The following is a 12,904-nucleotide window of genomic DNA, read 5'->3' as shown; positions in this document are numbered from 1 at the left end:
GTAAAGGAGGTGGGGTTGGTCCCAGATTCTATGGGTCCAGAAACCTTTCCAGCCTCCAGTCTTATCTAGGGTCCCTGATAGGAAGTCCCCAGGGATCACTTTCTTCCTCCCCTCATCAAAAGCCTGGACCTTGTGTTACAAGGGCTTCTCTGGACATCCTATCATTGTCTGTCTCCCTTTAAAAGTCTATAGATGGACAGATGTTTTTTTTTAACCTATCAGATCTCTGAGATAAGCATCTTAATTTTTAAATCTAATTAATTTCCACAATTGTGCCTAGACACAGCATCTTTCGTTGCGGCGGGGGGGGGGGGGGGGGAGGCGGGGCGGGGGGAGGCAGCAGCTTGTTTTCTTCTTTTTTGAAGAGGCTGGACAGAAGGGCTTAGGGGCTGGCCCGGTGGCTTAGCGGTTGAGTGCTCGCGCTCCGCTGCTGGCGGCCCGGATTCGCATCCGGGCATGCACCGAGGCACCGCTTCTCCAGCCATGCTGGGGCCGCGTCCCACATGCAGCAACTAGAAGGATGTGCAGCTATGACATACAACTATCTACTGGGGTTTTGCGGGGGGGAAAAAAAAAAGGAGGAAGATTGGCAATAGATGTTAGCTCAGAGCCGGTCTTTCTCAGCAAAAAGAGGAGGATTAGCACGGATGTTAGCTCAGGGCTGATCTTCCACACACACACACACACACACACACAAAAAAAAGAAGGGACTTAAATGTCCTCAACTCATCCCATTGCAAAACCACCCCGTGTGGTTGGTCTGAGTTGGAGGAAGGCCTGGTTCCTACGACAAAGCTCTCCACTCCCACCAGGGGAGGGGGAATCAATCTCAGTAGGATTATTAAAAATGGAATGGTAGTTACCTATTTTTTAATCTTTAATGAGGACAGAACGCGAGGGAATAGGCTGGGAAGAGGTTCATGAGGAAGCCTGTTAAAATGTCCCTATAAGGTATGACAACAAGAGGGGAAGATATGAGATTTGCTTGATTTCTGTGCAGGAAAAGACCCCTGTCCCACTGGAAGGAAGGAGGATTCATCCAGCTATGGCCAAGAGGACTGACTTTGGAACCATCGGGATCTTCCAATGGGTGGCCTCTAACTATTAATCTCTTTTCTTCCCAGCTAATCATACCATTAGTGTGACTGCATTTCATTTTTTTAAATAGATATAGATATAGATTTATATTTATATATAAAATAGTTTCTTACAAAAAAAAAAACCAAACAAAACAAAAAATGAAAATCAACTTAAAATAACAAACAACAATAACAAAAAATCAAGCAGGAGCAGAGATGGGCTTGAGGCACAGGGTGCGCCCCTGGGCGCCCTGAGTCTGTGGGCCGGATGCGAGCTGGGGAGGCTGAGGCGCTCAGTCGCCCTTCTGCTTGGGTGCCTGCACAGTCCCGTTGGCCCGAGCAGTGGGGCTGCCTGGGGATGAGGCCTTTGGTATCTGGGAGGGGCGCAGGTAGGTGCTGAAGAGCTTCCCGTGGAGCGGGTCATGGAGGGTAAAGTCCTGGAACTGACCTGGATGGATTAAGAGTGAGATGGGGAGAAGTAAAATGATCCAAGGAGAGGAAGAGGGCGCCCCTGCCCTTTTCTCAGAATTGCTATGTCCTGTCCCTCTCATCTCTGCTTGACTTCTCAAATCCAAGTTTATGTCCTCTCTGCCTTCCTGCTGGGTTCCTCCCGGCCTGTCTGCCTCTCAGATGTTCTCATCCCTGGTACTGGCCGCCAGCCCTGTTCCCTCCCAAACCAGTGCTGATGGGGCCCAAAGTGCCCATGTGTGGGGCTGAGAAGGCAGTGACTTACAGAGGGATAGGCCTTGGTGGGATCCCGCCTGGCACAGCTCAGCATGCAAAGTCACGGCAGCAGGGCGGGGTGACCCCAGCAGCAGGTGCAGAATGGTGCTGAAGCCATCTTTGTACAGCAGGCGGCCGGGCCCCTCTGCTTGCTCCTCAGCAAACAGCTGGGAGAGAAAGGGACACAAGTCAAGCCCTCTCCTCGTGCCATGGCCCCACTCTCTCCTGCAGGTTTGCATCAAACAGGCTCCTCCTCTTCCAAGGGTGTGGAGCACAAGCCCTCCCTGCCCCCAGGTTCCTTTCTGCAGAACTGTGAACTTCTTAGCTGCTGCTCTCTTCTTGGTCCCACCTTGGCCTCAACATAGAGACACTGGGGCTCTGCAGTTCAGATAGTGTGGCAGTGGGGTGGACACCAAGCACTGTCTAGAAGCTATTGAGAATACCACATACACAGGCCTCCGGGGGCGAGGGGTGGGCACAGGCATCATGTCTCCCCAACCCCGATACCTCAAAGGCCAGGCGAGTCAGCTCCTCCAGGCTCCTGCCCCCATCCAGAGCTGCCAATGCAAGGGCCACATCTCGGAAGTCCACCATGCCCTTGGCATCCTGGAGGGTGAAAGAGAAACTGGGATGATGTGGGGACCAACCCGTGTGCGCCCTCCTGCTCTGGATTTTGGCTCTACCTTCTCAGTAGGTAGGGGGGTGACCCCTATGTCTGCTTCCCTCAAAACTGTAAGCCCCAAACCCTCTAGGATCTTCAATAGTTCTCTCAAGCCACAGGTTTGCTCAAGCAATACCTTCAAGTCACCTGGTGACAAAGCTCTCCTATAAAGGGATCTTTTAGAATGTTAGGGAATCCCACAGGAATGCTGAAGTTAGCATTAAGTTTCTGACATACCAAAGAAGGCACTCCTGACCCCCAAGCTGGAAAAACTGGTTGTCCCCTGACTCGGCCTATGTGGGAGAACTGGTCCAACAGACTAAAAGGGGGCCACTGGCATAATTTCTTACCAAAAACCTAAGGAGGATGCCTGCTGTGCCAACTCTATGGGGGACCATGGCATTCAGGTTTGGTTCTGTTCTGCTACACACTAAGTGGGGAAGTTCCTTTCAAGAACAGTTTGCCCCAATCTAAATAAAGACACCAGATCACTCTCTGTCCCTCAGAGGATGATGAGAGCCGTGGTCTGCATCTTAGATCAAAAAGAGCTCCTTGGGACCACTGGAGGTTGTTCATGAAGAGTCTTCTGGGGTTATTATAATTCAACAGGAAAACCCAGTGTTAAGTAACAGGAAATAAAGTTTGCCAAGATTCTGGAGAAAGTTCAGGAATCCCCCAGAGAAGCTGTGGGATATTTTTAAAAACTCTTCCCAAGTATTGTAAATACTTCTGGGTCTCAAACTCTTAGTTGTCTAGCCTGTCCAGTGTTGTCTCCTCCATATGTCATCTTCCCACCTAACCTTCATGACTTTTCTCTGAAACCCTCATACAATGCCCCACAAGGTCACATGATGATCCCCCATCTTTGTCAACCTCTAAAGCGGCTTCAGAAATTTATGGACCTCACTGACCCATTATTTCTCCATTGTTCCTCCCCTACAATGATTAAAACATTGCTCTTTGGTGCACTGGGTACTCTATAAGAAAGAATCCCCCAGCGGACCTCAGAAGATGGCCATCTGACAACGGCTGTTAGAACACTCAGCACAGACTCCAAATTGGCCATCCAATGCAACTGACACAACTGCTCAAATACTGTCCTTAAATCCTGAGCACGACAGCCTGGAGGGCAAGCCCTGGGCTCTGTCCTCTGCATTTCAGCTCCTTTACCTGCTGGAAGTAGCTGAAGGCACCAGCCACTGTCTGGGGGTCAGAGAGCTGTAGCTGCCTGGCAAACTCTTCCTGGCTGATCATTCGACTCCGGCCTGGCTCTGCCCCAGTGTCCACACAGCCAGGGGACAGCCTACAGTGGAAGCGTGGAAGGCAGAGAGCTGAGTCAGTTTCCTTCTGGACACACCACCCAGCAGGACCTTAGCCCCAGCCCCAGTTCTCCTGCCAGCACAGGTACATCTAGTGTTTGTCTAAGATGTACTCTGATTCATCGTCCCTTGAAAGCCATTCCTACTTTTTTTTTCCGGGGTTATTATATGTCTTTCCCTTTCTTTTTCCCTCCTTCCTTTTACTCCATTATCTTTTAAAAAATTCCTCTGTCTTCCCACTTTTTTTCTTTTTTAAGACTTTCCTTCCTCATTTCCATCTCTCCCTTTTCTTCTTATTCTTTTCCTCTATGTATAGGTGACACTACCCATACCCTCATCTTCTACGTCACTTACCCAGCCTTCCGAAGCACCTTTCCCAGTTCCCAGAGCTGTGGCTCCAATGCTACCTTCAGCCGGCCCACCACAATCACAGGCAAGCTCTCTACAAACTCACACTCGGTGGCTGGAATGCCCAGGGCCCTAGAGGATGAAGAGGGATGGAATGGAGGGGGAACAAGGCAGAAGAATCTTCCGAGGGTCCACTACTGACTCTGGCTGCTGACGAGGGAGAGGAGATCAGGCCCCTTTAACACCACCCCCCAGTCTCAGCTGTCCAATAGCCCTTCCCACTGCCCACTGCGCCATCTTTGCCTCAAAACCTCAGCCTCCACCCCTCCTGTGGTTCCTTTGCCCTGTATATGTACTCCAGGAAATACTTTGTGGGACACTCACTGTGCCATAACCCTCTGGACATTGTTGGCATAGAGGGTGGGGTCCCTGCTCTCCTCCAGGCTGGGGTGGTACACAGGGAGGAACTGAAACACACATATACCTCTCATCAGGACCTCAAAGCTAGGGGTGACCACTCCCATCCTCTTTCCCAAAGCTCCGGGAGTCAGCAGATGCCCCTTGTCCCAGCCCCCCATGGGGGTCATACCTCCACATCCACAATGCTGCAGGGCTGAGAGGCTGTGAGCCAGAGGACTTGGAGTCTAAGAGGAGAGAGACCTCAGATGCTCACCAATCCCTAACTATGGGCTCCTCCCACTAGAGGAGGGGAGTGGGAAAGTTCTGCCCATTGATATAAAAATGGACTCCCAGCCATACAGTCAGCTATGAAGCCATACTCCCAGACTATGAAGTTGGGAGACACAGGAAAAGGCCAGATAGATGGCAGGGAAAGAAAAACGCTGCAGGGAGATACCAGAGGGAGAGCGGCAGGGGAGAGGAGATTTGAGTAACAGGGAGGGGGAAAAGGCAAGCCTGGTGGTGGTGGTCTCAAAAAGGGACGACTGAGGGACAAAATCACTTAGAAACCTAGGAAGGGGCTGGCCCCGTGGCTTGGTGGTTAAGTGAGCGCGCTCCACTGCTGGCGACCCGGGTTCGGATCCCGGGCTCGCACCGACGCACTGCTTCTCCAGCCATGCTGAGGCCGCGTCCCACATACAGCAACTAGAAGGATGTGCAGCTATGACACACAACTATCTACTGGGGCTTTGGGGGGAAAAAATAAATAAATAAAATCTTTAAAAAAAAAAAAGAAACCTAGGAAGGTAAGTTAGAAGGAGCTATAACCACAGCAGGAGTGATTAGGTGGGATAGCTGAAAGCACTTCCAGACTATATCAGGAGATTAGAACAAAACAGAGGGAATGGGCATCGCCTTCTCTAGAGTTCTCTCAGTCTGAGAATGAAGAAGGGCCGTTCACTTTGTCTGGAGATTGGGAGATGGGCCTGGAATTCTCTGATGGACCCTGCTCCCTACCCTCACCCCAGGAACACCAGAACTCACACTCCAGGGCCCCTCCATGCCCAGCTGGTGGTGTCCTATGGGAGAAGCAGAGGTGAGGTGAGAAAGGCTTTACTTTTCTTCCCTGGAACTGGCCAATCCTCTTTGAGCAGAGGCCCTGACCCCGCCCCAGCGCCACCCCCCCACGCACATCCCATCATGCACTAACAGTTTTCACTGATTCCCATTTAGGGTGGATTTGTGCTCCCCCCAGCCCCCACCTCTCCCAAAGTCCCCTCCTCCTCCAGACTCACCAGACTGTTGGGGTAGCGGATGAGGACAGGCTGCACAGGCACCCCTGAGATGAAGGCTCCTAAATACCATTTCCACCCCCACCCCCCAGGCAGAGGTTAATGCACGGAGGTAGCTAGATGGCGTGAAGTGTGGGGGTCTGGGACAGTTCTCAAATGAGATCTGCCTGGCTCCATTCCATTTATAATTTTCTCTCTGACTCTTGGAGACTTTTCAGGGTCAGTTAGGAGGTTCCCAGTCTCCCTTCTTCCCCCACCCCTCCACTTCTTGGGTTATTCTAGAATGCCTCTCCAAATTGGGGGCTCCTTTTTCTTAGAGCCCTACCACCCACTACCATTTTATTCACCTGGCTTGAATTTAAGCAAAGCCTTCTTGTTGGAACAGGTACCCTCAGGAAAGAACAGTACCTGGGGAAAAAGCCAAGTGACCAGAATGAGGTGGGGAGGCTGAAGAGGAGAAGAGAGGAAGAGAAGCCTCTTCAGGAGCACAGAAAAGGCGAGCAGATCTCAAGACCCTTACCCACCTGGGGCCACTTGCCTCCCGAGGTAGCCCGCCTTCGGACCTCCTCCACCACTCTGCGCCGAGAAGCCGGGTCATGCCGGGACACGAGGATGGCTTGGTTGAAGCGAAGAAGGGCTGGGGTCCAGAGGGGATACAAGGAGTCACTTGGTTCCTACCCGGGGGCATTAACACCTGCAGCCTCCCCTTCCTCCACAGTGGGAGATGCTTTACAGTTATCTCATTGCCCTGGGACCCTCCTTTTATCGTGTGCTGTCCTTTTAGAGGACTGACCAGAGCTCCCTCTGACACGTTCTCAAAGCCCCAGCTCTCAGAATCTAAGGGGTCAGTTCACAAATGGTGTTAATTTGCATTTCATTTGCCAGCATCAGTCAACATCCCTTCTAACTTCTCCCTCCCCCTTGAGACCAGTTCTTTTCTCGAGTGTGTGTGTCCAGATTCCTGTCTCTTTTGCCCAGAATTGTCACCTCTCTCCTTCACCCATTACACTCTCACCTCCAATGACAGGCACAGAGAGGTTCTCAGCTCGGGACACAACCTTGGGCAGGTCACAGGGCAGCAGAACAATGGGGTCAAAGAAAGTAGAGTGGGGAGCAGCAACAAGGACAGGGGCTTCAAGGCGAGAGGCCCGCTGGCCCCGAACGCGAATCCGGAGGAAGCCCAGCAGGAAAAAAAGCAGGCGGCTGAGACCCAGCACCCCATTGTGGCACACGGTCCTGCAGAGCAAGGCAGGGTGTCAGTGGAGGCAGTGATTCGGACCCTCACTCACCCCCAGGCTTTAGGCACCCAGGAAAGCAGGTGCCCTTCTTTCGCCCGCTGTTACTCTGGCCAAGGGGCTGAAGTCTCTGGCTACTTTGGGAAATACGAGGGCACATCACTTAGAGTTGAGGTCCTTCCTGGGCCCCAGGTCTGGGCCTGGCTGGCTGACTCATCTCACCTACCCAGACTGGGTAGGAGAGTTTCAGAACCCTCCCTCTTCTCAGAGGGAGAAGAATGAATAGCAGGGAAAAGAAGCGAGCAGTAGGGTCTCTGGGGGCTGATCCTCCACTTACTTCCTCCATCCTGTAATTGGCTCCTGAAGCTGCTCCTCTGTAAGACCAGCAACTTGCAGCCAGGCAAAGGGCCAGAGGAGAAAGAGGACGATAAAGGCCAGAAGCACTCGGATGGGGGCCAGCAGTGCCCCTAGTAGGCAGAACTGCAGGAGGGTGGGAGACAATGCCACTTCAGGGCTGGGAGACACTCCCTCCACAGCTGCCCCTCTCCCATACAGAGGGACCCAGGAGCAGAGAGCCATCACCCCCTATAGATCAGGAGACAGGTGGTGTGGGAACAGGAGAGGGAACTGGAATCCAAGGTGGGATGAAGATACCAATGAGGGCAAGAGAGTAAAAGATTACCAGGATCAAGGGCCTCATTTTCCTTTCAATTGGTCCCCACCCCACCTATAAAACTGAATGTCATAAATTCATTTAGCTCTTGGAAAGGCTGTTAAAAGGCTGTAATAAAAATCCGTGTGAAAGTGCCCAGCACAGTGCTTGATGTAGTGTGGGCTAGTGACGGTTCCTCCTCCCCCACGTCCCCACTCCATAAATAGCTTCCATGTCCAACAGAAACCGGGTGCATAGCTCCTTCCACTTTGGGCTTGGGAGGCAGAGGGCTGGAACACACAGAGAGGTCCACTTTTCCGGCCTCTGGCCAGTCTCTAGTTCTGCCCAACAGCACTCCCCTAGTACTCGTGGATGGTGGGGAGAAGAGCTCCGCCTACTCCGTAGGCGAAGGGTTGCCAGGAGCCAGGGTGACTCCATGGGCTGCCCCGGGGAGAACGCAGGTAAACACACCGAGTCCCAGGAGCCCGCCTCAGGGGAGGTGATGGCAGCAGAAACCCAAGGCACTCCCTTCCTACACCACCTCCCACCCAGTTCCCCCAGGCTGGTGCGGCCCTCCACTTCCTGTAGCCAACCCCCTTCTCAGCGCCTCCCCCCCACCCCCACCAGGAGGTGCTGCAGTGCGGGAGGTGGCGGCATTGGATGGAAGGGGTGTAGGAAGAGCACAGGGGCGCAGGCTCCAGGCCCAGAAACCTCTTCCCTCTAATTCAGAGCCCCGAAGAAGCACTCCGCACGCCCCTGCCCCCACCCCCGGCTTTCCGTAGCCTCCAACTCCATCCTAGCCCATCTGCCTCCGCAGGATGTATTCCGCATTCCCTCGCGTCCTCCATCTCCCCGAGCCCCGGGTCCCCTGCGGTCCTCCATCCTCACTTAGTCAATTCTTCCACACCTTGCAGCTTGTCTATCGCCCAAGCCCGCGTCATCCCCCCGACTCCTCGCCCACCCCCCGCCGCCCCCACGTGCGCACCCCCGGATTCCCGCCCCATAAGCCTCTCACCCATCACCTTTCGGGATCTTCATCCCCATCTTTGCCAGGGCTCTAAACGGCCTCCTTTTCCTACCCTACGAGTCCTCCCGACGCCCCTCGCCCACACCTTACCTTAACCCTCTGGAGGCGGGAGAGATGTAACTCATGCACGAAGGGGTTGGGGGGCGTCGGAGGTCCGGGGGTGGGGTCGAGGGGGGCCCAGTCCCCCGGACTTCCCTGGCTCATAGCGGCGGGAAAAGGTGGGAGGGAGGGCGCCCGGGCCCCGGCCCCCGTCTGCAGAGCAGCAGCTGCGGCTGCAGCGGCGGCGGCGCTCTGGCCCCGGCCCCGCCTGGTGCGGGGCGCGGAGGGGCGGGGAGCAGGCGGCGCGGCCCGGCCCGCGTAGTCAGGGAGCCGGCCGAGGGGCGGGGCTTCCAGCGCCGGGGCACCTCGGCTCCTCTGCCGCGGCGGCCGCAACCCCTCCGGCCATTGTTCCTCGGCTGCCGGATGCTAGGGCGTTGCGCCGGCCTGCAGGCTGCCCCGGGCCTGGCCCTCCGGGCGTTCCTCTCTGAAGCCCCGGCCGCCGCCTCCCCCCCGCAGGCCTCCGGCTCCGAGCGGGTTTGGGGTCGTGGAGCGGGCGCAGAGCTGAGAGCGTCCTCCGACCCCGCCCGGGCGTCGAGGTCACCCTGGGCGCGCAGATCGGGGTGGGGCGCTCGGGCGGATGGGAATGGAAGGGCGGGGGCACCGTGCGCGGAGGCCGGCAGCTCCGGGGCGAGGCGGGGCCGCGCTCTCCCCGCGAGCTCGCGGCCGCCAGCCGCCCCTCCTCGCCGGCCGACCACCTCTCCTTCCTGGTCGGGCGACGCCATCGAGGCGCTCGCGCCTTGTGGCGGCGGCGTTGTGCCTCACACCTCTCGGCATCCGCGTCCTGCCGGCGCTGGGCCGGGCCGCCTGTTGTGATGTGAGCACTCCTTGAAACCGCGAGGCGCCAGCAACCCTCAAGACGCTGGCCCACATCCTTCTCATGAGCGGGACAAAGCCTGGCTGAGGAGGGCAGTGGGAACCGAGAAAGCTGCGATGACCCCAGAGGCAGCCCTCTTTTTCCTCCTAGTTCCTGGTCTCACTTTTCTCTCCCCGCCCTGTCCACTGTGAGTGAGAGGACAAAGTAATTCTCGTCACCCTCTAGCTCCAAACTATCCTAGAAAGCTCATAAACTCATCAGCCTCTAGTTCTCAGGCGATGGTGAGATCAGGGAATTGGGTGGACTTTGCGATCCACAGCCAGTGGATCAGAAAGATAATAAATACCCATGACAAAAAGGGGATAAGGGCCTCATTGCTTGTGGAAAGAAGCTGCGTTCAGTTCACCTTGTTTTCTTTCTCTCTTCTGCATCCCTGTCAATCACCATTCCATGAGAGTAATGGGGACAATGGCAGATCACTGGGCTGCTGGGTCATGGATACCATTAAACTTTCATTGGAAGGGGGATCAGGCAAAAGCCAGAAGTCACTCTACTTCTGTCTAGACCCCCTTCTCTCCCTCCCCGCCCCATAATTTACTCACTTACACTCCTGCCTATATTCTTAAGAAAAGAACAGTCAACATTCTCAGAGAGATAAAGGAATATCTTAGTCAAGGTTTATTTATTTCTTAAAGGTTCTTAGAAGAGGTTCAATACCTCTTTTTTACCTACTATTTAAAAAATTTAAAATTTTCAGCTTTATTGAGAAATTATCGACATATAACATATGTGTGTTTAAGTTGTACAATTAGATACATGTATATCTTCTGCCTACTATTTAAGGGAGGGCAGGTTTCTGTGTATCTTGGGTTTTCCAAGGTAGTTCCAATATTTTTATAATTTCTTTTTCTTCAATTAAGGCAATTCATTAAATGCATAATTACACATAATTTGCTTTTTATGCCTTTAATATTTTAACATAAATTATCTGTAACCATACCAGAAGGAGTTATTAAACTTAGGACTCAAACCCATAGAGTGATAATAATTATATGCAAATTACTATATAATTAAATTAAGTATAGCCACATACTATCAATGACATACAGAGGAAGTTTTGATACTTTCTCTCTATGGAACTGGTGAAAACCCTTAGGCAGTGTGTCTGGTGTGGATTTCTATTCTTCCATCATTTGTTCATCTTCTGTGTCTCAGGCAATGTTCTTGCTTCTTGCTGCTGCCTGCCAGGTTGTCACTTCATTGTCTCAGATTTCTTATCTCTGATTGCAGAGCAATCTCAGTCTTTGTGGTAGTTTTTAACATTTTAATATTTTATTTTATTTATTTATTTTTTTCTAATTTTAGAACATTTTATTTATTTATTTATTTATTTTTTTTTAATTTTTTGTTTATTGCAGTAACATTGGTTTATAACATTGTAAAAATTTCAGGTGTACATCATTGTACTTCTATTTCTGCATGGACTACATCATGTTCACCACCAAAATACTAATTACAACCCATCACCACACACATGTACCGAATTATCCCTTTCACCCTCCTCCCTCCCCTTCCCTCTGGTAACCACCAATCCAATCTCTGTCCCTATGTGTTTGTTTATTGTTGTTATTATCTACTACTTAATGAAGGAAATCATACGGTATTTGACCTTCTCCCTCTGACTTATTTCACTTTGCATTATACCCTCAATGTCCATCCATGTTGTCACAAATGGCTGGATTTTGGCTGTTTCTTATGGCTGAGTAGTATTCCATTGTGTATATATACCACAGCTTCTTTATCCATTCGTCCCTTGATGGGCACTTAGGTTGCTTCAAGTCTTGGCTATCGTGAATAAGGCTGCAATGAACACAGGGGTGCATGTACCTTTGCAAATTGGTGTTTTCAAGTTCTTTGGATAAATACCCAACAGTGGAATAGCTGGATCATATGGTAGTTCTATCGTTGATTTTTGAGGAATCTCCATACTGTTTTCCATAGTGGCTGCACCAGTTTGCACTCCCACCAGCAGTGTATGAGAGTTCCCTTCTCTCCACAACCTCTCCAACACATGTTGTTTCCTGTCTTGTTAATTATAGCCATTCTGACAGGCGTGAGGTGATATCTCATTGTAGTTTTGATTTGCATTTCCCTGATAGTTAGTGATTTTGAACATCTTTTCATGTGTCTGTTGGCCATCTGTATATCTTCTTTGGAGAAATGTCTGTTCAGGTCTTTTGCCCATTTTTTAATTGGGTTGGTAGTTTTTTTGTTGTTGAGATGCATGAGTTCTTTATATATTTTGGAGATTAAGCCCTTATCAGATGTATGGTTTGCAAATATCTTCTCCCAATTGTTAGGTTGTCTTTTCGTTTTGTTGATGGTTTCCTTTGCTGTGCAGAAGCTTTTACCTTACACCATACACAAAAATTAACTCCAAATGGATTAAAGACTTGAATGTAAGACCTGAAACTGTGAAACTTCTAGAAGAAAACATAGGCAGTACGCTCTTCCACATCAGTCTTAGCAACATCTTTTCAAACACCACATCTGACCGGGCAAGAGAAACAATAGAAAAAATAAACAAATGGGACTACATCAAACTAAAAAGCTTCTGCATTTTAATATTTTAAATAAGTCTTCGTTAACTTTTTGCTAAACTGTTCTGCAAATGTGCTTGCTATTAGCTGCTTGTTGCCAGGGAACAGTTTCTTTGTTTTTGTTCCTCTCTTCTCTCTGCCTTTTTCTAATTTAGATACTCTAGTATAATTTGTTCTGCCAGTGCTGGACTGATGGGCTGGAGGTTTTATACGTGTGGTCTTTTTTGTAGAGTAACTCTTTGATTGGGAGTTTTAGTGGATATGTTGGTCCTTTCTCCCGTTTCCTCCTTAACAGAACTGTGATTTAGTTCAAGTGCCCCACACACCCTTTGCCTTTGGGATAGCCGGGCTGGGTGGAACCCATCTGAGATAATGCTTTTCTCCTGGTCAGTGACTGATTTGGAATGGATGTGTGACCTTGGACAATGCAACATGAAGGAAAGTCGGCTGAGGAGCTTCTGGGAAAAGTTTCCTCATTCTTCATGAGAATGCTTATGAATTAACACTCTCTTTTTATCTTCTGGATGTTTTTGAATGTGACATCTGTGACTGCTGGAGCCATCTTGCAACTACCCTGAGGATCAGCTGTCACTTAGGATAGCAGAGCCGTGAGATGAAAAGAATCTGGGTCTTTGATGACAGAATTGAGCCTCTGA

General features: G+C 51.2%; 1 protein-coding gene across 1 annotated transcript; it reads right to left on the bottom strand.

Annotated features, from left to right (window-relative positions):
• Positions 1–1,150: 1,150 nt before the first annotated feature.
• On the bottom strand, positions 1,151–9,044 carry LPCAT4 (lysophosphatidylcholine acyltransferase 4). Its single transcript, XM_004421360.3, has 14 exons — positions 8,826–9,044; positions 7,394–7,536; positions 6,837–7,057; positions 6,346–6,458; positions 6,169–6,229; positions 5,825–5,883; positions 5,574–5,608; positions 4,720–4,774; positions 4,515–4,597; positions 4,137–4,262; positions 3,634–3,766; positions 2,310–2,408; positions 1,813–1,969; positions 1,151–1,527 (listed from the first exon to the last, which is right to left on the bottom strand). Exons 1-14 carry the CDS (start codon positions 8,937–8,939, stop codon positions 1,373–1,375), a joined length of 1,554 nt encoding a protein of 517 aa, XP_004421417.1. The 5' UTR covers positions 8,940–9,044; the 3' UTR covers positions 1,151–1,372.
• Between the last annotated feature and the right edge of the window lie 3,860 nt (positions 9,045–12,904).

The sequence above is a fragment of the Ceratotherium simum genome, chromosome 3 (assembly GCF_057802395.1).
Source record: "Ceratotherium simum simum isolate JZ-2026a chromosome 3, ASM5780239v1, whole genome shotgun sequence".
NCBI classification, from domain to species: domain Eukaryota; kingdom Metazoa; phylum Chordata; class Mammalia; order Perissodactyla; family Rhinocerotidae; genus Ceratotherium; species Ceratotherium simum.
Note: the sequence above shows the minus strand (reverse complement) of the source record. Positions and strands in the feature narration are given on the sequence as shown.